General features: G+C 44.5%; 1 protein-coding gene across 9 annotated transcripts in view; it reads left to right on the plus strand.

The window, feature by feature from the left end:
• Nucleotides 1–26,474, plus strand: part of ADD2 (adducin 2) — a 118,742-nt gene that overhangs the window by 61,165 nt on the left and 31,103 nt on the right. For 4 of the 9 annotated variants that reach the window (XM_078349113.1, XM_078349110.1, XM_078349112.1 and 1 more), the window contains exons 3-9: nucleotides 2,071–2,287; nucleotides 4,023–4,161; nucleotides 17,906–18,057; nucleotides 18,483–18,563; nucleotides 21,793–21,942; nucleotides 23,429–23,572; nucleotides 25,601–25,699. In XM_078349113.1, coding sequence (XP_078205239.1) covers nucleotides 2,105–2,287; nucleotides 4,023–4,161; nucleotides 17,906–18,057; nucleotides 18,483–18,563; nucleotides 21,793–21,942; nucleotides 23,429–23,572; nucleotides 25,601–25,699 — 948 coding nt within the window. In that variant the 5' untranslated portion in view covers nucleotides 2,071–2,104. Of the gene's footprint in view, nucleotides 1–2,070; nucleotides 2,288–4,022; nucleotides 4,162–7,544; nucleotides 7,611–17,905; nucleotides 18,058–18,482; nucleotides 18,564–21,792; nucleotides 21,943–23,428; nucleotides 23,573–25,600; nucleotides 25,700–26,474 lie in introns of all 9 variants that reach the window. The other 5 variants (XM_078349109.1, XM_078349107.1, XM_078349108.1 and 2 more) reach the window with 2 other exon arrangements.

Consider the following 26,474-nt stretch of genomic DNA (forward strand, 5'->3'; position numbering starts at 1 on the left):
GACCATTAGCATCTAAACTACAGATATTGCAACCCTGACTGCTCATTAGGGATTAGGGAGCTTTTGGAAATCCTGATGTCCAAGTCATACTTCAGACTAATTATATTAAAATATCTGGCTTCAATCATTTTTAAAGTTCCCCAGGTGATGCTACTGTGCACCCAAGGTTGAGAATCACTGCTCTAGGTTGAGGTTCAGGCCATCAGCTGAACCTTGAGGAACTCTGTCCATGTGCCTTCCCTTGAACGGACTGTTTACCTTTCCCCTAAAGGAAGAATGCAAAAAAGAACAACAAGAAACTGTCTGTATATTCTGGGCTGATGGGATGGCCTCCCACTGTCCTCCAAGCTTATCTATGGCATTTTTCTCCCTTACCCCACCCAGAGAGACTGCAAGGGTAGAGGGTGGAGTTATGATAGAATGTGGAAGAAGAGGCTACAGGCAGCTCAGGAACAAGAATATGCTCTACTTGACATCAGCAAAGCCTCCTTTGTAATGAGCTTCTGGCCAGAATCAAGGATACCTGGGGCCAATAGGACTGCTGGAGCAGGGCTGGAGGGAGCCAGGACTGGCCAGTCATGGGCAAAGGGCAGATTAGGACCTGAGAGGCCAGGAGCCTTCTCCCAAAGAACAGAGAGCACTCCATCTCCTCATGGGATGGGAGCCCATGGAGGTAAAGCAAGGAGTGGCAAGTTATGGATGAGAACTCAGGTGTCCTGGTCCCTTGCAATGCTCTTTTATTTGTATCACACATATGTTAAAAAACTAATTATTGTTCAGCCAAAGTACATGCTGCCTTCTGCTGAGAAGCAAATCAGCCAGCAGGGAGAAGGCCAGTGCTCTGTAAGTCTTCCCTAGGTGTTGAAGGGGCATAGCATCGACTTAAGGGCCTTGCAGTGCTGACACAAGAAGGGAGGGAGACTGGCTTGGCCAAACTCCCACAGCTGTGACGTGAAACCTGGAACTGCAGGCTTACTCTTCAGAAGGGCTCCAAGATAGCAACAGAAGACATTTCTTCATTCATCATTCATACATCTTAAAAAGCATGCTTGATTAGAAAAAATCCACGGCTTTCTCCCAGCTTGACTCTCCAGAGGCTGTCGTGGTCCTTGCTCCAGGGAGCAGATTTACACACAGCATGTGGGGCTCTAGTAGCCAGGCAGCATGGCACCCTGCAAACCTTATTTAGTCTTTGTTTCTCAACATGAGTTGAGTGGGATTTGGGAGAAAATAGTTTTCCATTAATAAAATTGCATACCTCTTTTTAAACTTGGAATAAGAATCTGATTCTGCATTAAGACACGTTTCACAGAAACAGATTCACCAATAAAGTCCTTTCCAGGGCCAGAGCAAAGTTTAAGTTGTCAAGAAAAGCAATGGACAAAGCGTTTCCCACGTCTTAGCAGTTCCTATGCTTTCTTAGTTGTAGTCTTAGTAGGCCCTGTTTAATAGCTGTGTTCTTTTGTGAATTTCCCACCATAATTTTTTTTTCTTTTTAGTTCTGGGGTACATGTGCAGGATGTGCAGGTTTGTTACATAAATGTGTGCCACGGTGGTTTGCTGCACCTATCAACCCATCGCCTAGGTATTAGGCCCACCATGAATTAGTTATTTCCACCATAAATGTTGAGGGGCCTTATTAGAGGGTTTCCATTTTAGATGAAGCACTAATTTCCAGGAAGTAGCTTACCACTGTGTAGGTGTGCATCACAGAAATGCTCAACAAGGTCTGCAGGTCATGTTTCCATTCAGGGAGCGCTGTACTCCAAGCCAACCGTGACCATTTCAGGGCTGGCTAGTTGGAGAAGGGAGTGGACACCTGAACCCATGTTTTTACATCCTCTCATGCACATCAGTGCCCCTATAGTAGGTATACCGGGCCGCAGCTGGCATCCTGCACTCCTCCCCAGGCTCCTCCTCTACCATCCTAGGAACAGCCGCACCCCTCTGAGAATCCAACCAAACCCATCCCTGTGCTCTGGGAAGCGTGTACCCCAGTGGGTAGCACGTACCCCGGTGGGTAGCACGCTTACTCTAACCTGACCGCATACCCTCTTCCCTTCTCTGTAGGGTTCCAGGAGGGGATTGCAAACCCACCGGGAAAATGAGCGAAGAGACAGTCCCCGAGGCTGCCTCGCCGCCGCCCCCGCAGGGGCAGCCTTACTTTGACCGCTTCTCAGAGGACGACCCCGAGTACATGCGCCTTCGCAACCGGGCGGCAGACCTGCGTCAGGACTTCAACCTAATGGAGCAGAAGAAGCGCGTCACCATGATTCTGCAGAGCCCCGTGAGTGGGGCCGACCCGGGTGGGAGAGGGCACAGGGGGTGCTGGCTCTTCAGGGTGCACCCACCCAAAAGATGAGTAACTCCTCTTCCCCTTCCTCAGGGTCAGTAGAAATGTAAGCCCACTGAGCAAGATGGTCTGGTCACCCGGGCCTTGACTCTCCCTTGTAGCTGATGGATAGCAGAACCTGGCTTGTGTGTGGCAGTTTGGCTCTGTGGTGGGGGAGGTGGGAGCTTCCTGTGCGCCTTCGGAGCCTCAGTTCCCAGTCTTCCATTCCCTCCTTACTGAAACCTGTAACAATGAACGACAAATCCATGTAAACTGGAGACGAGCAGGGATGCCAGGAGGAGGGCTTGGGGCTTCCTTTATTGAACACCACAAAGTAAGAACTTTCTGTTGGGACGAATGAAGCTTTGACATGAATTAGATGGGATGGAGAGGGGTCTGGAAGCCCCAAGAAGTGGGGAGAGTGGAGGGCTCAGCAGGGCTGTGGGGTGGGGTGCCGGATGGGAGGGCAAGTTGGGATCATTCCTGATTTGGGGCCAGTTGGTCCCTGCCTGGCATGGACACAGAGCTCCTCCTTGGGCAGGTAGTGCCTTGAGAAGGCTGAAGCATGGGCCCAGTAGACCACTGAAGGCAGAGGGAGATTGGTGTGGAGGAGGCAAGAGGGCTATGACTGTGGTAGAGCTTGGGGGTTCCTCAGGAATCAGCCCATGATCCTAAGGATTGGGAAGCCCAGGGACAGAGTTGGCATCTCTAGGTGCTTGCTAGGATGGGCTCAGGAGGTGGCCCATTCCACTCTGCCTTGGCCCCCTGGAATCCAGGGAGCCAGGGCCTGTGCAAGGGCTGGGAGCCATGGTGCATGTTCAGGCTGCTCAGAGAAGCTCCAGGGAATGGGCCCAGGTCTGGGTGATACTGTGTTGGGGAGCCTGGAGGAATATGGCAGATGCTGAAAGCACTGGGATGAGGAGCCCCTGGGAAAACCCCCAGAGTGTGGCTAGGAGGGGTGGCAAGGGGGTTAGGAGAGGTGGCAGAGTTAGCACCAGCCCAGATTTCAGGGCTCAGGCAGGAAATAGGGATTGGAGGAGGTCCTGCTTCCTTCTGTTCTTTTATAGGTTGGCCAACTCTCCTAAGGGGCTCTCTACTTCCTCCTGAGTGCTTTCTCCTGCCACCTGGTGGGCAGGATTCCTTGCTTATGGCTTCATGGTCTAAAAAGCCAGGCTTAGAGTTGGACATGAGGAGCGGAAGGACCTCAGAGATCATCAAATCCTCCTGTTCTTCCTCCTACCATTTCATTAAGCACATGAGGAAACTGAGGCCCGGAAGAGTCAGGCATCACTAATGGAGCGGGATGGTGGCTATCTCCATTCAGTTCTGCCTTAAAAATGTCCTTCATTAAAGTCCTACCATACCATGTCTGATGGCGGGGAGGGGTCTTGGGCTTCATATAGACACAGAAAGGACCTGGAATCTGGATTACTGTCCACAGGGCTAGGGAATACAGGATTCATTCCCATACATTTCTTTGTTGTTTCCCACACAGCAATTCCTGAGGTCCTAGTGGAACTGCTCAGTGTCTCCTGCCACCAGGGATCTCGAGCATGACCTTGACCTAGCTGACCCAGGGGCAAGGGGTGGGCACTTGGAAGAGCTCACTGTTAGGCAGCTGGACCCAAGGAGCCCTTACGCTCCTGTGTGAGAGGCTGTGGGGGAACCAGCACCTTGGGGCCTGCTTCAGTCTTTCAGGGAGGAGCTGGAAGGCCTCATCCAGGAGCAGATGAAGAAGGGGAACAACTCCTCCAACATCTGGGCCCTGCGGCAGATCGCGGACTTCATGGCCAGCACTTCCCACGCAGTCTTCCCAACATCTTCTATGAGTATGTGGTGTCTGGGGTGCTAGGAGCAGAGGTGGCGGGGGAGGGTAGGGTGTGGGAGAGAGGGAGGAGCAGCAAGAATCATCTTGTTGCCAGGCTACGGAGCAAGCAGCCTATTGTATTATCAGGCCTTGGGGAGCTCAGCAGCAGACAGAGAGGTACCTGTCTCTGCTTCTGATGTTGCTGCAAATTAAATGTCCACAGAAGAATTACCCCGATGCCAGGAATGAGAGGGGTGGGGTGACCAGTGCATGGGAGGAGACTACTGAAGCCTGTGTCTCCATGCCCCACTAGACAGTCCAATCTGACTCCATAGACGAGGGCTGAGAGGAGCCAGCCAGGGCTATGTGGGAAGCCACCCTCCTGGGCTGTTATGCTCTGCCCTTAACGTTTATAAAACAAGCATCAAAAAATACTCCCCCTCAATAAGATTAATATAGGATTATGGCTAAAAACTGAAAATAATCAAGAAAGGGAACCAGAAATAACTATACTGTGTTCTTAAAGCCCTCAAATTACTATTCTTAATATTTTGGTGAACATATATCCTTCCAGTCCTTTTTTTCTTAACATATATAGATTATGCAAACACATTGCCTGTGTGATTATATAAATGTAATCATATAAAATATGGTTCTATAATTTAATTTTTGGTGGATACATGCTATTTAATCAATTTCCCATTATTGGACTTTTAGGTTATTTCCAACTTTTTCTATTAGGAACAACAATGCAATAAACATCCTTGCAAATAAACCTGAGATTATATCCATGATTAAGATAAATTACTAGAAGTAGAATTGCTGAATTGAAGTATATGCACACATGTTTTAAAGACTTTAATGCATAATAGCAGATTATGTCCTTTCTCCAAATGGATCCAATTTATGTTCCCAACAGCAATGCAGTAGAGTGCCCATTTCTCTGGTCCATAGTGTATATTACCATTTGCTTCATCCTCCTGATTCAGTAGGTGACAAATAGTACCTTGTGTTTTAATGTGCATTTATTTGACTACTGATGAGGTTGGATATATTATATATTTTCACATACATATTGGACATGATTTTCTTCCTTTCTCTTTCTTGCTCTCTTTCTTTCTACTGCCAAGTAGCTGGGACCACAGGCATGCACCACCACGCCCAGCTAATTTTTGTATTTTTTATGGAGATAACGGTTTCACCATGTTGCCCAGGCTGGTTTGAAACTTCGGGTTCAAGCAATCCATCCACCTCAGTCTCCCAAAGTGTTAGCATTACAGACGTGAGCCACTGAGCCTGGCCCTGATTTTCTTTTAATAGTAAATTGCCTTTTTACATCCTTTGCCTATTTTCCTATTGGTGTATTATTTTCTTAGAGATGTTTACATTTTTATGAAGTAAGGCTACTTCTCTATTATCAGTCAAATATACTGCATTTTTTTTTCCAGTTTCTCCTTTGTCTTTTAGTTTTGTTCATGGCAATTTTTTTTTTTTTTTTTGTCTTGTAGAATTCTTTAGTTTCTGTGTAGTGGAAACCATTGTAATTTTCCTTTGTGTGTTCTGCTGTTGATTGTATGCTTGGAAATGCCTTTCCCATGTTTTACCATCTGGTGGAACAAATATCCTTAATTATGCATTTCTCATTTTTTATCAACTGTTTATACAAGTTTATTCTTTAAAATAACTTTAGGCCAGGCACAGTGACTCATGGCTGTAATCCCAGCACTTTGGGAGGCCAAAGCAGGTGGATCACGTGAGGTCAGGAGTTTGAGACTTACTTGGCCAACATGGTGAAACCCTGTCTCTACTAAAAATATACAAGTTAGCCGGGCATGGTGGTGCATGCCTGTAATCCCAGCTACTTGGGAGGCAGAGGTGGGAGAATTGCTTGGACCTTGGAGGTGGAGGTTGCAGTGAGCCCATATTGTGCCATTGCACTCCAGCCTGAGCCACAGAGCAAGATTCTGTCTCAATAAAGAAAAAACAAAAAACAAACAAACTTTAGAATTATTTGTCAAGTCCCCTCATTGACCTTAAAAATTCCTTTTGGGAATTTGATTGGGATTACATTAAATGAATAAGTTGATTTGGTGAAGAATTTATAAATTTATAATTTTATATTAGAATGTAAGCTCTGGAGGGAAATTTGTATGTTTGGTTCACTGCTATATCCTAGAATAGTGTCCTTGATTTAGAATGTATCTAGTACATAGTAGGTACTTAAAAATATTTACGAGTGAATTGTAAATCTTTTCAGAAATGAGATATGTATTTTATTTATTTAAGTCTTCTTTAATATCCATCAGAAAAGTTTAGTAGTTATTTTCATGTAGTTCTTACTAATTCCTTATTAAGTTTATCCTGGAATTTTTAAATAGCTTTGTTACTTTAAATTAATCTTTGTCTATTCACTTTTCTTTCTGGTTGTAGTTCTCATTTAAGATAAATTGTTAGATATATATAGCATACACACACACGCACACACACACTAGCCCCTTATCAAATTCTGATTTAAATTTTAGTATCACTTCAATTAATTATTTTGGATATTGTATATAGAAAAGTCACATAATCTGCAATTCATGGTCATTTTGCTTCCTTCATTTCAAAATTTACCCATTGGTTTATTTTTTTTAGTTTTCTCATTGCATTTGTCAGAACTTTCAGAACAATGTTTAATAATAGATTAGAGAATAGTCATCCTTGTTTTATTTCTGACTTTAATGGAAGTTGTTTTACCACAAGAGTTTGAGATAATTACTTTTTATCATGTTGAAGAAATATCTTTTTATTCTAGTTCACTATGAGTTTTTCTCAGAAAAGGATGTTGAATGTTATCAAATACATTTTGGCCATTTATTGATTTTTTTCCCCTTGAACTATTGAAGTGATGAGTTACAGTAACTGATTTCTGAATATTGAACTCTTTTGCCATTACTGAAGTAAATCATTACTGGTCTTGATACATTCTTTTAAAAATACCTTTCTGGATTTGATTTGCTAGCATTTTATTAAAGATTTTTGCATTCATATTCACACATGACATTGGTTAGCAGTTTACTTTTTGAGCAGTCTTTACCTAGTTTTGATATTACGGCTGTAATTTCATAACATGAATTAAGGTTATTTCACTCTCTTTTTTATCCTGATATAGTTTAAATAAGATAGGAAATCTCTGTTCCTTTAGAGTTATGATTCACTTACAAAGTCATCTATATCTGGAATATTTTTAGGGGTTTTTGATATTTTTGCTCTCGGTTTTATCTGGAGTTTTTGAATTTATTTTATGGCTTCTTGGTTAAATTTTGGTCATATATTTTATGTAAAATAATCCATTTAATGGAGCTTTTCATAATTATTGGGTCATTTACAATATTAGTTTCATCATTTAAATTTCCTGCTAAGCGGGGGACTCAAGATGGCGCTGTGAGAACAACCCAGGATTGGAGCTCTCGTTGTGTCCGCGGAGAGGTGAGTCTGAGCTGCATTTCCAGACTGATCTTTGTTGCCCACGGAATGGGGAAATTCCCAAGTGAAGAGGAGACATGGGACGCCAGGCAGAACCTCCGCCTGGCGAAGCCAGCAGCCGGGGTGGCGGCGGTCGGCCCTGCACAGCGCTCCCCACAGGGCGCGCTTGTCCAGGTGCCCTGTGGAACCGGCAACCGGAGACGTGAGAGGGCTGGACTTGAGACTGAGCTAGACTTGGACAGTGGGCCAGCCCAGGGGATTGCGGGGACAGAGCGTTAGGGGTGGCCTAGTGGGACAAACAAAACCGTGATTTCAAACAAGCCCCGTGCAGACGGCCCGAGACGCTCTGTGGGGGAGGGGCATCCACCATTACCAAGGCAACCCGCCCCAACTGAGATACACGCCCATTGCTGACGCAGCTAGCCGTTGCCGAGGCAACCCGTCCCTACTGAGATACACGCCCACTGCTGACGCAGCCTGCCGTTGCCGAGGCAACCTGCTACAACAGAGAGACTCCGCCGCAGGGCGTGGCGGAGAACACAGCAGAACAGCAGAGCCAGGGCGAGCCTCACGACAGCAGGGCAGAGCCTCGGCAGGCAAACAGTGGCTAGTCTGCGTCCTAGCTGGGCAGGACCTCAACGGACATCCAAAAATAAAGCCCAAACCCCTCAACACAGAGCATTTGAGAAAAAAAAAAGGGTTTTTTTTAATGAGCTCTGTTGCAGCAGAATCAAACATAGCAGCCTAACAGCCCTGAATGAACAACAGAGCCCACAGCTCAGCAATTAAGCCCCTATAAAGTACAAACTGTCTCCTCAAGCAGCTCCCTGACCCCTCTATATCCAAAAGACTGACATTAGGCAGGCATCATCCTGGGACAAAGATAGCAGAAAAAGAAACTGGTAGCATCCCTCGCTGTGCCACAGCAGCTAGAGGTGCACTCCAGACAAGCAGGGTCTGGAGCGAACCTCAGCAGTCGTACAGCGAAGGGGCTAGACTGGTAGAAGGAAAACCAAGCAACAGAAATACTTCATCATCAACATTCTGGGTGTCCACTCAGAGACCCAATCGAAAAGTCAGCAAATACGCAGACGACCAGCGGACAAATCCACAAAGATGGGAAGAAACCAGCGCAAAAAGGAGGAAAACACCCGAAACCAGAACACCTCACCTCCTAGAAAGGACCAAAACTCCTCCCCAATAAGGGAACAAAGCTGGACGGAGAATGACTGTGACGAAATGATGGAATTAGACTTCAGAAGATGGATAATGAGAAACTTTTGGGAGCTAAAAGATCATGTATTAAATCAATGCAAAGAAACTAAGAACCTTGAAAAAAGATTTGAAAAAAGATTCGAGGAAATGATAACAAGAATGGATAACTTAGAGAGGAATATGAATGAATTAAAGTAGCTGAAAAACACAATACGAGAACTTCGCGAAGCATGCACAAGTTTCAATAGCCGAATCGACCAAGCAGAAGAAAGAATATCTGAAGTCGAAGACCAACTCAATGAAATAAAACGAGAAACCAAGATTAGAGGAAAAAGCGCAAAAAGGAATGAACAAAGTCTCCAAGAAATGTGGGACTATGTGAAAAGACCTAACCTACGTTTGATAGGTGTACCAGAAGGGGATGAAGAGAATGAATCCAAGCTGGAAAATACTCTTCAGGACATCATCCAGGAAAACTTCCCCCACCTAGCAAGACAGGCCAACACTCAATTGCAGGAAATACAGAGAACACCACAAAGATATTCAGCAAGAAGAGCAACCCCAAGGCACATAATCGTCAGATTCAACAGGGTTGAAATAAAGGAGAGAATACTAAGGGCAGCCAGAGAGAAAGGTCGGGTCACCCACAAAGGGAAGCCCATCAGACTCACAGCAGATCTCTCGGCAGAAACACTACAAGCCAGAAGAGAGTGGGGGCCAATATTCAACATTCTTAAAGAAAAGAACTTTCAACCCAGAATTTCATATCCAGCCAAACTGAGCTTCAGAAGTGAAGGAAAAATAAAATCCTTTGCGAACAAGCAAGTACTCAGAGATTTTGTCACCACCAGGCCTGCTCTACAAGAGCTCCTAAAAGAGGCACTACACATAGAAAGGATCAACCAGTACCAGCCATTCCAAAATCACACTGAATGCTAAAGAGCATCAACATAATGAAGAATCTACAACAACTAATAGGCAAAACAGCCACTTAGCATCAAAATGGCAGTATCAAATTCACACATAACAATATTAACCCTAAATGTAAATGGACTAAATGCACCAATCAAAAGACACAGACTGGCAAATTGGATAAAAATCCAAAACCCATCAGTGTGCTGCATACAGGAAACCCATCTCACATGCAAGGATACACAAAGGCTCAAAATAAAGGGATGGAGGAAGATTTACCAAGCAAACGGAAAGCAAAAAAAAGCAGGAGTTGCAACTCTCATCTCTGATAAAATAGACTTTAAAGCAACAAAGATCAAAAGAGACAAAGAAGGCCATTACATAATGGTAAAAGGATCGATACAACAAGAAGAGCTAACGATCCTAAACATATATGGACCCAATGCAGGAGCACCCAGATACATAAGGCAAGTTCTTAACGACTTACAAAAGGACTTAGACTCCCACACAATAATAGTGGGAGACTTTAACACTCCACTGTCAATACTAGACAGATCAACCAGACAGAAAATCAACAAGGATATCCAGGGCTTGAACTCAGACCTGGAGCAAGCAAACCTGATAGACATTTACAGAACTCTCCAACCCAAATCCACAGAATACACATTCTTCTCAGCACCACATCACACCTACTCTAAAATTGACCACATAATTGGAAGTAAAGCGCTGCTCAACAAATGCAAAACAACTGAAATCATAACAAACAGCCTCTCAGACCATAGTGCAATCAAGTTAGAACTCAGAATTCAGAAACCGACCCAGAACCGCACAGCTTCATGGAAACTGAACAACTGGCTCTTGAATGTTGACTGGGTAAACAACGAAATGAAGGCAGAAATAAAGAAGTTCTTCGAAACCAATGAGAACGAAGACACAACGTGCCAGAACCTCTGGGACACATTTAAAGCAGTCTTTAGAGGAAAGTATATAGCAATAAGTGCCCATATGAGGAGAATGGAGAGATCCAAAATTGACACGCTATCGTCAAAATTGAAAGAGCTAGAGGAGCAAGATCAAAAAAACTCAAAACCCAGCAGAAGACAAGAAATAACTAAGATCAGAGCTGAGCTGAAGGAGATTGAGACACGAAAAACCCTTCAAAAAATCAATAAATCCAAGAGCTGGTTTTTTGAAAAGATCAACAAAATAGACAGACCACTAGCCAGATTGATTAAAAATAAAAGAGAGAACAACCAAATAGATGCAATAAAAAATGATAAAGGGGAAATCACCACAGATTCCACAGAAATTCAGACCATCATCAGAGAATATTACAAACAACTCTATGAGCATAAACTAGTAAACCTGGAAGAAATGGATAAATTCCTGGACTCCTGTGTCCTCCCAAGCCTAAACCAGGAGGAAGCTGAAACTATGTGTAGACCAATAACAAGGTCTGAAGTTGAGGCAGCAATTAAGAGCCTACCACACAAAAAAAGCCCTGGTCCAGACGGGTTCACAGCCGAATTCTACCAGACACACAAGGAGGAGCTGGTACCATTCCTTCTAAAACTATTTCAAACAATTCAAAAAGAGGGAACCCTTCCCCAATCATTTTATGAGACCAACATCATCCTGATACCAAAACCCGGCAGAGACCCAACGAGAAAAGAAAACTTCAGGCCAATATCCATGATGAACATAGATGCAAAAATCTTCAATAAAATATTGGCAAGCCGATTGCAACAGCAAATCAAAAAACTTATTCATCATGATCAAGTAGGATTCATCCCGGGGATGCAAGGCTGGTTCATCATACGCAAGTCTATCAACGTAATTCACCACATAAACAGAACCAAAAACAAAAACCACATGATTATCTCAATTGACGCAGAGAAGGCATTTGACAAAATTCAACAGCCCTTTATGCTAAAAACCCTCAATAAACTCGGTATCGATGGAACGTATCTTAAAGTAATAAAAGCTATTTATGACAAACCAACAGCCAATATCATACTGAATGGGCAAAAACTGGAAGCATTCCCTTTGAAATCTGGCACTAGACAAGGATGCCCTCTTTCACCACTCCTATTCAATATAGTACTGGAAGTTCTAGCCAGAGCAATCAGGCAAGAAAAAGAAATAAAGGGCATTCAAATAGGAAAGGTGGAAGCCAAATTGTCTCTATTTGCAGACGACATGATAGTATACCTAGAAGACCCCATTGCCTCAGCCCAAAAACTCCTGAAACTGATAAGCAACTTCAGCAAAGTCTCAGGATATAAAATCAATGTGCAAAAATCACAAGCATTCGTCTACACCAATAACAGACTTAAAGAAAGCCAAATCAAGAACGAACTGCCATTCGCAATTGCTACAAAAAGAATAAAATACCTTGGAATACAACTCACAAGGAACGTAAGAGACCTCTGCAAGGAGAACTACAAACCACTGCTCAACAAAATCAGAGAGGACACAAACAGATGGAGAAACATTCCATGTTCATGGTTAGGAAGAATTAATATCGTGAAAATGGCTATACTGCCCAAAGTAATTTACAGAATCAACGCTATCCCCATCAAGCTACCATTGACTTTCTTCACAGAACTGGAAAAAACCACCATGAACTTCATATGGAACCAAAAGAGAGCCCGCATAGCCAAGTCAATTCTAAGCAAAAAGAACACAGCGGGGGGCATCACACTACCGGATTTCAAACTATACTACAAGGCTACAGTAATCAAAACAGCATGGTATTGGTACCAAAACAGAGATATAGACCAATGGAACAAAACAGAGGCACTGGAGGCAACACAACATACATACAACTATACAATCTTTGATAAACCTGACAAAAACAAGCAATGGGGAAAGGATTCCATGTTTAACAAATGGTGTTGGGAAAACTGGCTAGCCATGTGCAGAAAGCAGAAACTGGACCCCTTCCTGACACCTTACACTAAAATTAACTCCAGATGGATTAAAGACTTAAACATAAGACCTGGCATGATAAAAACCCTAGAAGGAAATCTAGGCAAAACTATCCAGGACATAGGAGTAGGCAAGGACTTCATGAACAAAACACCAAAAGCATTGGCAACAAAAGCCAAAATAGACAAATGGGACCTAATGAAACTCCACAGCTTCTGCACAGCAAAAGAAACAGTCACTAGAGTGGATCGGCAACCAACAGAATGGGAAAAAATTTTCGCAGTCTACCCATCTGACAAAGGGCTGATATCCAGAATTTACAAAGAACTCAAACAGATTTACAGGAAAAAAACAAACAAGCCCATTCAAAAGTGGGCAAAGGATATGAACAGATATTTTACGAAAGAAGACATATGTGAGGCCAACAATCATATGAAAAAATGCTCATCGTCACTGGTCATCAGAGAGATGCAAATCAAAACCACATTGAGATACCATCTCATGCCAGTTAGAATGGCGATCATTAAAAAATCTGGAGACAACAGATGCTGGAGAGGATGTGGAGAAAAAGGAACACTTCTACACTGTTGGTGGGAGTGTAAATTAGTTCAACCATTGTGGAAGACAGTGTGGCGATTCCTCAAGGCCTTAGAAATAGAAATTCCATTTGACCCAGCAATCCCATTACTGGGTATATATCCAAAAGACTATAAATCGTTCTACTATAAGGACACATGTACACGGATGTTCATTGCAGCACTGTTTACAATAGCAAAGACCTGGAATCAACCCAAATGCCCATTGATAATAGACTGGATTGGAAAAACGTGGCACATATACACCATGGAATATTATGCAGCAATCAGAAATGATGAGTTTGTGTCGTTTGTAGGGACATGGATGAATCTGGAGAACATCATCCTCAGCAAACTGACACAAGAACAGAAAATGAAACACCGCATATTCTCACTCATAGGTGGGTGATGAAAAATGAGAACACATGGACACAGAAAGGGGAGTACTAAACACGGGGGTCTGTTGGGGGGAAAAGGAGAGGGCCAGTGGGAGGGGGAGGTGGGGAGGGATAGCCTGGGGAGAAATGCCAAATGTGGGTGAAGGGGAGAAGAAAAGCAAAGCACACTGCCATGTGTGTACCCACGCAACTGTCTTGCATGCTCTGCTCATGTACCCCAAAACCTAAAATCCAATAAAAAATTAAAAATAAATAAATAAATAAATAAATAAATTTCCTGCTAAAGTAGATGAGGTAACATCTCATTCTCATTCCTGGTGCTATGTATTTTTACTTTCTCTTTATTGACCAATCTTGATATTTGTTTATTCATAGATATTCTCACATCAGCCAATTCTTAGATTTACTTATTGGTCCTGTTATTCTTTCTGCTTCCTAATTCATTTGTTTTGTTTCTATGTTCATTAATTCTTATCCATATTTTTTCTGCTTATTTTGTTGTTTATATGCTTAAAGTAGCATAAGTGGATTTATTTTCATACTTAATTCAATAATAAAGACGTTTAAGGTTACATATTTTTTTCTATGAGTATGTGTTTGGTCTTATCCCAGGAATTCGACACATAGTATTTCTTAATCATTAATTTCTAAATAGCTTGCAGTTGCTTTTTGGACTTTATTTTTCTTCTAAGAGCTATCTGGGAGTGTTTTCTCATTTCCAAGTAGTTGAATGCTTAGTCTTTTAAAAGTTTGCTAATAACATAGGATTTTATTGCATTATGTTTAGAAAACCTGGCCTATTTAACTTTTGTGTTGGAGATGTACGAGGTTAATCTTTGTGGCCTAATAATAACATTTAGAAATGATAATGGGTATAGACCATCTCTATAGTATGGTATTTGATATTTTTGTTTTAATTTGATTTTGTCAAAAATTTTCTTTCATTATATTTGATTTCTGTTCATTTCTCTTGGTATTTATGATAATTTTTGCTTTGTATATCTTGAAATATTCACAACATAAGCATCAATGATAATTATAGCTTCATTATCAATTGTACCTTTAATTCATATAAAATAACCTACAAAATAGCTTCTTTGTATAAGAGAATATTGTTTTGCCCAACTTCTATTTTGATAATAATATGATGACCTTTACTTAGTTTTTGTTTATATTTCCCTGATGTGCTCTTGATCTTCCTTTTATTTTTACCCCTTTTGGGTCATTTTATTTCAGTGGAGTTTTTTCGTTTTGTTTTGTTTTTGAGACAAGGTCTTGCTCTCTCTCCTAGGCTGGAGAGCAATGGTGCAAACACAGCTCACTACAGCCTCAACCTCCTAGGCTCAAGTGATCTTCCTGCCTCAGCCTCCCAAGTAGCTGGGACTGCAGACCTGTGCCACCACGCCTGGACAATTTTTTTATTTTTTATAGAGACGAGGTCTCACTATGTTGCCCAGGCTGGTCTCAAACTCCTAGGCTCAAGCGATTTTTCTCCATCAGCTTCCCAGAGTGCTGGGATTACAGGTGTGAGCCACTGTGCCTGGCCTGTTTTTATTTTTTTGTAAAATTCCTATAGCATTGCCTTCTGACATTCTGTGGCTATAACAGAGAAATGAGATAGCCGATTTTTTTGGTTCCTTTTTAGGTAGCCAAATATTTTTTTTCTAGATGCTTATGGATATTTTCCCCTTATCTCTGTATTTCAGAAATGTTGCCAGGAAGCAATTAATTGTAGAGTTTTTTCTTTTTATGAACTTTTCCCATAATGCAATGAGTACTTGCATGCACAGATCTTTTTTTTCAGTTCAGAAAATGTTTCTTCTACTATATTCATACTGCTTATCTATAGGTTGCCTCTCTGGTTTTTGTCTCCCAAATCTGCCATATTATCTGCCAGTTCTTTCCATGTCCGTCCTTATACTCTTCCTCCTGACAATAGGAATCAGGCTGACCAGCATTCTCATTGCCTCACCAATCAGCATCTGTCAGGAAGACAGATGGATGCCTGGAAATCTGCTTAATACACATCCAGGATATTTGAGTCAGGGATGTGGAGAGGGGAAGTTTCAAGTATCATGAGTTCAAGCCCAGAGAGGCTGTTATTTGTCTAGCTCCATTTGCCTTAGAATTTGGGGTTTTGAGCATCACTGTGCTCTTCAGTCTTAGATTTCAGGGAGCTTGGTGAGTTTTCATATTTTTCTGTGTTTTCTTAGGTACTTTGACTAAACGGCTCAGTTAGATCTGATTTATAAATGTGGCATTTAGCCATCCTAACTTTCATGAGGCCAATTAGAATAAGATCTGAAAAACTTGTTGTGATATTATTTTATTTTAAAAATAGGTACATAATAGTTGTAAATATTTATGGGGTACATGTGACATTTTTATATATAAATATAATGTAATGATCAAAATAGAATATCCATCACCTCAAACACTTATCATTTCTTTATTGGGAACATTCCTCATCTTTTCTTATAGCTATTTTGAAATACACTATTAATTCTTGTTAACTATAGTTACCCTATTGTACTTTCAAATACTAGAACTTATTCATTCTGTCTGTGTTTTTGTACTCATTAACCAACCTCTTTCATCCCCTTTTCTTCAGACTCAGCAGGGGATTCGGAGCTCCTTTTGAGCCCTCCTGTTCTCTTTCTCTGCTCCTTGTACCTGTGGGTGAGGTCATCCTCTTAGTTAAACCACCACCAGGTTGGGGAGGAGGATTCTCTTTGATACAGATACAGAGGATGTGATGGAGTGAGTGTTTTCAGACCTGTTCTGTCCCCCTGGCCATCACTGGGACTCCATAGTTATTTGTAGGAAAAATATTCAAAGAACTGTGGTATAGACTATATAGACCTTCCAACATCAGCGCCACCTGCCTGCCTTTGCCTGGGGCCCTGTGCTTTTGATATGTCCTCCTTGCTGCTAGGCATGAAGCAAAGAGGTAATTTCTTGTCTTGTCTGGTGAACCCACAGAGAGGAGGAAGTGATCCCATACTGGTCAATTTGAATTAGAAATCCTTGACTTTGGAAGTTCGTTGTTGTCCTTGGCAGTCTAACTGGGCTTTTGGACCACTGCTGTCCCTGCTATCTGTGTTTGCAGAGCACCTGCCCTGGAGGTGCATCACCTCTGGTTGGCATAGGCCCTTGTGTGTGCTTCTTGACATGAGTGATTGAAGGCCTGCTCTGCTTGCTGGATGTTAGCCCAGCACCCAGTCTGCCCTCGCTTTTGTAGACCATGTCATCACTTCCACTAACGGCATACTTGATGCAGGATATGCATCACATCATGCTGCAGTAAGGTTCACAGAGATGGTAAAAGCTTCCAAAGAGCATCCTGATCCATTAAAATCTTCTGTGGGAGCTGGGAAAGGCAGCATCAGGAGGCTCACACCCAGACACCAATTTAAGCCAGAATCCTTTCTTATTGATTCTCTTACTGGTTCCTAGATGCTCACTAATCCAGGCACGGTGACTCAGATGCCCTCTGCTCCCTTCCTGAGGCATGTAGGCAGTGTGATCATGGTTAATGGGATAGACTGGATGTCAACTCCTAGACCCTTGCATGCCCAGAAGACAAGACTATCAAACCCTCTAGGTCCATTTCCAAATCCCTTCCACATCCCCCCAAATTCCTAGAAAGAACCACCATAAAGCTAAGGGACTGCATACCCAGAGAGGAGCCTAGGTACCCGAGCTGAGGCCTCTGGCCTTTCAGCCAGCCACAGCTACACTCACTTCTAGAAGTTTATGACTTGTTAGAAAATCTTGAGGAAGTTACTTCCAGGCTGATCTGGCTTTCTATTTGCCCTGTTTTTAAATCACAGAAAATGTTATTACATGGTCTCATTAAAACAATGTAGTGGCAGTTTTAATGACTAGTAACTTCATTAAAAATAACTGATGAAATATACCTGTGTTTCTAGTCAGACATTTATTATTGCTTTGATTCAGTGCCCATCTTCAGAGTTTATGGTAAGCGTAGAATTCCTAGAACCCTTCATTCTGTGGCCTTGAGACTTGCCATGATATTTTAGCAAAAGCTTATCTAAATGAGCAGACTTTATTGGGCACAAATGTACCTGTGGACTCCTCCCCCAGGTAAGGGTCAAAGACTGTTTAATTCCCTGCCCGGGAAAGTCTCTTGTGCAGTTTTAATGCCTGTGAGAATTTGGAGAACACTGGAGCTTGGAGTACACTGGAGCCAGGAAGGGGAGGACAGATGGGCCCTGGCCCTAAGAGAATTGCACTGTCCCTGCAGATGTCTCCATGATGACACCCATCAATGACCTCCACACGGCTGACTCCCTGAACCTGGCCAAGGGGGAGCGGCTCATGCGGTGCAAGATTAGCAGTGTCTACCGACTCCTGGACCTCTATGGCTGGGCCCAGCTGAGTGACACCTATGTCACGGTGAGCAGAGCACCCTGGAGCTGGGTGGGGCACTGCATGTGGTCCCACAAAACCCAAAGGGAGAACTCCTGACCCTTGGCATGGCCATGGCACTGCTGGTGACCTTTGGCCAAAATGCCCTTTGAAGGTTTCTAACCACTGTTAAAGCAGCCTGCCCAGCGGGCACTTCTTTGGATGGGAAGGAACTCCTGGATCTTATATGTAGAGCTACCCTCGACCACTGTGAGTTTCCTTTTGTAGCTCCCTTTCCCCTTCTCCAAATAAAGGCTGAGGCCTTTTTATCTCTCATGCGTGGGGGAGAAATAAGGGTTAATTAGAGGAAGACTTGGGTGCAGAGGGTTCAGGGGAAGAGAGCATTCAAGCACAGTGTCCTTGGAAATGTCCTTCTGCCTCCTTGCCCCTGAGAACGTGTGTCTTTCTTCCAGTTGAGAGTCAGCAAGGAGCAGGACCACTTCCTGATCAGCCCTAAGGGAGTTTCTTGCAGTGAAGTCACAGCGTCCAGCCTGGTGAGTACAGTCCAGCATCACTGCCCACTCCTTATGGAAATGACAGCACTCTCCCTGTTCCCATAGTGCTAGGTCCTCTCCAAATTGGTCACTGTTGCACTGTGGAGCTCACAATCTGGTGGGGCAGAGAAGACACATGGAACAAACTAAGTGTCCAGAGCATGATACGACCATGAGACCAGTTGCCAGGAGGAGGCAGCAAGTGCGGTGGGAGGGAGGAGGGAGCGGAGATGGGCCTGGTGTCCTCTCAGTAGACTCATGGGATGGCTAAGCCTGGGATTAGACCACAGTGGTTGGGAGTGGGGAGCCTTTCTGGATATGGGGTACATTAGAATAAGAACCAAAGCAGCATGAGGTTTGTCCAGTGCCAGTACCATTAGAGATGCTTCTGCATCCCTTTTCACTGTTGCTCCTTTTAGATGAGATAGAGGCTTTCAAAAGTTGCTTTAGTTCAGGAAAGATTTCTGGTTGGGAGGAGGAAAGCCATAGAAAGGACTGTCTTAGAAGCAGAAAAGCCCCAATTCTTCTCAGATACATGGGCTGCGGCTGCTGTGCCGTGCACCTTGGAGAGGAGGACACCATCTCAGGGGCCTCTGCCTGGCTTGAGACATGCTCAGGTGTAGAGTCCAGCCTCTCACTCAAAAGCTCAGGCTCAGTAAGTCACAGAATATCTAGGCAGGGCAGGACTTCTACCATGCCAAGGCCACTTTAGAGGCAGGAAAGGACACTGGTGCCCAGGGAGGGTAAGCACCTTGCTCAAGGCTACACAAGGAGGTGATGGCCAAATCAGAGCTAGGACCACAGAGACAAGGATGACACGGGCTCTGTCTATAAGGTGTTCATGGTCTGGTTGGAGGAGAGAGGTGAGGTAATCAGCTATTAAAGCTCAGAATACAGAGTGTTCCGGTAGAGGTGAAGGAAGATTGGGGAACCTGGAAAGGGGTACCCTACCCCGCCAGGAGCTGTAGGAGGAAGAGGGAATGAGGGAGGAAGAGGGAATGAGGGAGGAGGCTTCTAGCTAAAACCATGGTACAGGAGTGAAGTCAGTGGGATATGAGTCAGTGGGGTGAGCAAACTTAGACCATGGTGGCAAGGAAAGGTTTGGCAGATGTGACTATGTCCTCAGCAGGAGTGCAGCATGTGTGAAGCCCAGATGCATGCAGGAGCCCCATGCATGCCTTTGGGAGGACAGGCAAGTGGCCGAATCTGGCTCAAGTGTTCAGTATCTGGAGGTGACCTGGGAAGGGGATAGGGTCCAGGTGATAAATGGTATGGAAGGTCTTATTACGGTATTTGGCTTTATTCTGCTGGACACATAGAGCCACTGAAGTGCAAGCAGAGGAAGAATGCAAGCAGGTTTCTATTGTAGAAAAATCACTCTGAAAGCTGTGTGGAGGCCAACTGACATCTAGGTGGGGTTATTATAGCAAGCTGGGAAGGAAATTCTGGGCCTCTAGGCCTAGTGGGCCTGGTGATCAGTTGGGTTGGGAGGGGATTGAGTTTGAGGAACTGGTGGGACATTCAAGAGATGTCAGTTGGCGTTTGGTTATCCTAGGTTCAGAAGGGATGCAGGCTAGGGACACAGGTTTACGCCATGGGCATGAGATGTTTATGGAGTGTGTGTAGACATAGGGCTGCTACGTGTGATTGTGCAGTTTGTGCACTGCACAAGGGAGCCTGGCTAATGAGGAAGAGAAGAGAGAGTGAAATCTAACCTGTGCTCCACTCACTAAGTATGTCCTAGCATTGGGCTTCTGTTTTGAATTTGCACAAAGGCAATACCCACACACCAAGCCCTGTGTCCCTGGGCTGTCCTCAAGAGAGTGGTACCTGCTTTCTCATTTATACAAATGACAAAACTTCCCCTTGGCCAGGTTCAGGGAATCAGCCGTTTGTATACAAAGGTACCGTATGGGAGATGGCTGTTGTATTAGGCTGTGGAGGTTCTTAAGTGTCAACAGATCACACATCCAACGATAAGATATACAATATATAAGATCAGAGAGAGATCATCTGAGGGGGGGAATTCTAAACAGGCCATGTGTCCAAGGAAGTAGGGGAGCTGGGCTGAGGGAAACTGGAGGGTAGCACTCCACACTCAGTTTTAAAGTACCTGAGATGGGAGAGTTGCTGCAGCTTCCAGGGGTCACTCTGCTTTGACATCTGTGTACTTCACTTAAAATAGGATGTTGTAAGTGGAGATTTGTTGGACATCTTCCTGATGCTGCATAAACAAACATCAGCAGCACATTCCTCTGCCCACATTAGAGTCGGTCTCCCTGCTTTGATCCCCATCTTGACTGCCTGGGCTTTCTGGGGTGGGGTGGTGGGCAATTTGAGGAACTGCCCTGTGTGCCACATTCAGGATGTTATGAGTGCTTCAGTTTTAAGGGCTAAAGTTGTGAGTTTTAGAGACTATTATCTGGCTTGTTAATGTCCAGGGAACAACTGTAGTCAGTGAAGTTAGGTTAACTCACAGCTGCCGGGAGATTGCACTCAGAGAACCAGGGGAGGTGTTCAGTGAAAATGCATTGGAAGGTGCTGGTTTCAGGATTTGGATTTGTGCTGGATGATTCGAGAGAGTCTGTTTACCTTGGATTGTGGGCTTTTGGGACAGGGGAAATTCTGATTGAATATTTTACTACTTTTAATCCAGGAGGCAGGGGAGTGGGGGCGTGGAGTGAGGCTAGAGCTGTCATTGGTAAAGCAGCCACAGCCTCTCTGAGCCTCATTGAGAAAGGGCTCAGTGTAGACATTACTTCCACTGGAAGGCCTCTCAGATGCTCCTGTTCTGCTGGGATGAAAGACTCCACCTGTGTCTGTCTAGAGTATTCTGTGCATCAATCTGTTCTAGCACTTTGCTACCCCACATGTGGTCTGTGGATCACTTGAGAACTTGTTAGAAATGCAGGCTCTCAGGCCCCCCTCAGCCTATGAATCAGAACCACATTTGACTGGACTTTGGGTGATTCATGTTCACAGTCAAATCTGAGAAACTCTGCTCTTGCATTTCTCCTGCTGAATTATAATCGTCTGTGCTCACCTTAGACTGCGTGCTCACTGAGGGCAGAAACTGGTTTGTTTTCTTCCAACACCAAGTCCGTCATTGCTCATGGTGTCTGGAATGCGTGAAGATAGGTTGGCAGCACAGGCTGGGCCCACCAGCTGGGAGAGGAGTAAGGGCCTCTGCCACCGTGTTGCCATAAGTTTCTCTTCTTTCCTGGTGCAGATCAAGGTGAATATTCTGGGAGAGGTGGTGGAGAAGGGCAGCAGCTGCTTCCCAGTGGACACCACGGGCTTCTGTCTGCACTCGGCCATCTATGCAGCGAGGCCCGACGTGCGCTGCATCATCCACCTGCACACACCGGCCACAGCAGCGGTGAGTGGACTCCTTCTCAGCCACCCAAGCCAAGACATAAGCCAGCCAAGGCTGTAGCACTCTCGTCATTTAAAACAGTCTGGAAAGATCTAGAACCCAGGCCAAGGTGAAGCGAGAGAACTCCCAATGTGGAAACTCCCAGCCTCTCCATCTTTCTGACTACTGAAGTCAGTATAACGTGAAGAGGTGGAATGTCTGTTCCATCACGTCCCCCACCCTGCTGCATACACAAGCTGGGACTCTTGCCCCGGGAACAGTGCCTCCTAAATTTCTACTCAGGTTAGTCCTATTGGACCAAAGGGTGGGGCCTGCCCCCACAAAGCCAGGCTCTGGTGAGATGTGTTGACAGAGGACAAGTTGGTGGGAACCTGGACTGTGCCCACTTTCCCATAGTTCAGGGTAGGCTGAGAGTAGGGGATGGAGCAGGCAAAACTGTGAGCGAGTAGAAGGAAGAACCTCAAGGCGCAGGTTGTCCCTCTCTGGTCATTTCTCCATGTGTACCTAAGACACTGCAATGTCACTTAGATGGCAGATAATCAGTTCTGGGCACTCCCCCTCATCCCCACCCCATCCTGCTGACCCCCACCCCATCCTGCTGACCCCCGGGCCACATACCTACAGGGACAGAGTAGGCTGACTTGTCATCAGCCTGTTTTCTTAGCAAAGCATACTGGTTATGAGCATTCAGACCTTCCAGAATTTGGACTAAGATGTGAAGATGTATTTGTGCCAAGTGTATATCTTTGCAGAGCCCAGGGCTGAGTCAGGGCAGAATGAGTGAAGGAGGGCAAGGGTTCTTCTAAACCTCTCCATGCGCCTTGCTTTAAAAAAAAAAATTACTGCACATTCTGTCCATGATGAGCAGCTCACTTTTAGTAAGTGATGGCAGAATGGGTTACAACTTGTGTTTCAACCCTGGTCCCCAGCACTTGTATTGTCCCAGTCTCAGGGGCAAGAGATTGCTTTTGAGATGGGACAAAAAGTCCCATTGGGCAGTAAATAATTTCATTCAGTTTAACATGGGACTTTTCAATGGGCCTCTCTGTTTGTCAAAAGTTGCGGCCTTGTCTGCACTGAAACCAAAGCTGAGGGTCTACAGCCTATCCCAAGAGATCTGGATTCTGCTTACCCCAGCTTGGTGCAAATTGCACCACAGCCTGCCTCTTTCCAGAGTTGTGTGACAACAGCAAAGCTGTGTGTGAGGTAGGGGGAGTGGGAGGGGTGTCAATAGCTCTCTGGAGTACATTCTTTCTAGCAATTCAGAAAGGTGATATGTTGACATGGCTGTTGTGAAAACAGTGATGGAAAGATGCTAGAGCAAGCAGCGTGACAGCACAGCCAAGCCAGGGGTGGAGGAGCCCAAGCCTTTCTTGTGCCTGCTCCCCACCCTTACCCCCACCAGCCCCTGGAGTGGAGCTGGACTGTGCTGCTCTGAGGAAAGGGCCAGGAGGGCTGCAGGTGCTAACCACACCATTGTCTCTCTAAGGTGTCAGCCATGAAGTGGGGCCTCCTGCCTGTCTCCCACAATGCCCTGCTGGTGGGGGACATGGCCTATTATGACTTCAATGGGGAAATGGAGCAGGAAGCCGATCGGATCAACCTGCAGAAGTGCCTTGGACCCACTTGCAAGGTTAGCTTAGCTCTTCCGGGACAATAATCTGGAGTGGCACTGTCAAAAGGCAACATCACAAAAGTGACATATGTTCGATGGACAATAAGGGAGGGAGAGAGAGGGAAAAAGAAAGAAAGAGCTCCCTATACCACTTCCCTGAGATCTTGGTGTGTACCCCAAATATATTCAAATTTATATTTGTAAAACTAGGATCATAAAATTAGTTGTTTTTGCCCCAGCAATGTATAGTAAACACCTTTGTATGTTATTCAATATTTTCTCTATCATCATTTAAAATTATTAAATTTAATTAAATGACTTCATTATGTGAATAGTTGTTGTATAATTTACCTGAATACTCTTTTGTGGTTGAACATTAGAAGGTATTTTTCAGTTGGGTGCAGGACTCATGCCTGTAATCCCAGCACTTTGGGAAGCTGGGGCAGATGGATCACTTGAGCCCAGGAGTTCAAGACCAGCCTGGGCAACATGGCCAAATCCCATCTCTACAAAAAACAAAGTTAGTGAGGCATGGTGGTATGCACATGTGGTCCCAGCTACTCAGGAGGCTGAGGTGGGAGGATCGATTGACCCCAGAAGATGAAGGCTGCACTGAGCTATGATCACACTGCTATATGCCAGCCTGGGCAACAGAGTTAGACCCTGTCTCAAAAAAAAAAAAAAAAAAAGATTAAAACAACACATTGATGAAAATTATTTCAGCTAAATCTTTGTGTGAGCTTGAGAGGAGTTTCTTAGGATAAGTTCCTAGGGATGCATGGGCTAGAACTCGCACTTCACGTCACCAAATTGCCCCACACGGTTCGTTCACTCTCCCACCCCATGTCTAGGATATTACAATCCTACTTCCCTGCAGTGCAGTCTACCCAAACTTGAGTGTCGTTGCAAATTCAGTTTGGGTTTTTCAACTTTTGCTCACTTTTCCCTGACTGAGCCTAAAACATTGCACTAATAGTGAGAACCCCTGGCTTCTAGTTCAGATGCTTCCCCTAATTCAATGGGAGACTTTCAGTTTTTTTGTTTTGTTTTGTTTTTGAGATGGAGTCTTGCTCTATCACTGGTTGGAGTACAGTGGCATGATCTTAGCTCACTGCAGCCTCCACCTCCCAGGTTCATATGATCCTCCCACCCCAGCCTCTTGAGTAGCTGGGACTACAGGCACACACCATCACACCCAGCTAATTTTTGTGTTTTTAGTAGAGATGGGGTTTCACCATGTTGGCAAGGCTGGTATTGAACTCCTGGCCTCAAGTAATGCACCCACGTTGGCCTCCCAGAGTACTGGGATTACAGGCGTGAGCCATTACACCTGGCTGAGACTTTCAGTCTTTTCAGGCTTTTATTTTCTTCGTATCTATAAAACCAGTGAGTTAGATTAAAAGGTCAATGTGGCCTCTTTCTAGAGCTGTGAGATCTCAGAGCTGACAGGGCCTCATTGAGTTTATGGTGCAGAAACCTAAGGCCCAGAGAGGTGATGTGATGCCCCTGTTTCTGTAGGGCCACCTCTCAGAGAACTGCCTCCTGTCAACTAAGTTTTGACTCCCAAGTCAACTAAGTCACAGGAGCAAGAGGCTGCTTTTGAGGTGGGAACTTTGTATTGGACAGCAAATAATTTCATTCACTTTAATGTACGCATCAGTTTTTCAAGCTTCTAAGCTTTCCAAGGCCTAAAAAACCCAGGCATTGCCTAAAGAAATTGACCAAGCTATTTAGTTTCAGTTTTAAAATGACTTTTCAATTTCAATTTTTAAAATGCCTAAAACCCAGGCATTGCCCAAAGAAATTGATCAAGCTATTTAGCCCCAGTTTTAAAGTGCCTTTTCAATTTCTTAGGGTGGACGCTTTGAGTTAAAATCCCATGTGGGGTAGCTTTGGAGTATTTGATTAGAGAAAATAAACAAGGAGTTGGGAAAAGGGGCCCTGGGATTGGTTGTGGAAGTTTATCTAAATAAAATGAAAAACCTCTCCCTCTTAACTAAAGTTTAGGTGGCTTAAGGTTTTAATTGACTGTTTACTCCTCTACAGATCCTGGTGCTAAGAAACCATGGAGTGGTTGCTCTGGGTGACACTGTAGAGGAGGCATTTTACAAGATTTTCCACCTGCAGGCTGCATGTGAAATACAGGTGAGCAGATTCCCTTGGGAAGTGGGCCCAGGGGTGGGCTCTGACGGGCTTGTGGGCAGAAGTGGTGACTCCATTGGCTATGATTCAGGGAGTCTTTTGATCCGGCCTTCTAAAAGCTTTGCCCTATTTCTCTGCCTTGGCACCATTCTATCCTTCTAAAGTTTCACATTTAGGGTTAGTTCTGTGGCTTTGAAAAATGTATCAGTATTGTCTAACAACCAATAAATACCCAATTCTTGAGGGTCAGTGCCCAGTCTGGGGAGTTGCCGGGGCTCATCACCTAGACAGTTGGAGAAACTGTAATAAGGCATAGAAAAGTCTTTACCATGCTCATGTTACGTGGGCTGTACCTGCTGCACCTATGCCTGGCAGACATACAGATAGGTTTTATTTTATTTTATTTTTTGAGGGTGGGGGTTGGTTTGCAAAGGCCAGGAACATGGTCAAGTCCAGAAAGAGGAGTGGAAAGCAGGCCACTTGGAGTGTTGACGTGGCAGCCTTCACAGCCAGGGCAACCCCAAGTGATGTCCAGGAAGCCCATCATGGAGTTCCTAACTGGGAAGGGATGGAGAAGATGGAGTGTCAGTGATCACGGAACCCCTAGAGGAGCTGGTGGAGAAGCAGTAGGAAGACAGACAAACCTGTAGTTGTGTAGACAACAAGGTGGTATTGGATAAGCCAAGCACACACTTTTCAATGTGGCAGGTTGGTCAGGAGTGGGTAGGGGGCCATGCATAACCCTGAAAAGACCTTATTAACCAGGCTGACCGTGCTG

The sequence above is a fragment of the Callithrix jacchus genome, chromosome 14, assembly GCF_049354715.1.
Source record: "Callithrix jacchus isolate 240 chromosome 14, calJac240_pri, whole genome shotgun sequence".
In the NCBI taxonomy this organism is placed as follows: Eukaryota; Metazoa; Chordata; class Mammalia; order Primates; family Cebidae; genus Callithrix; species Callithrix jacchus.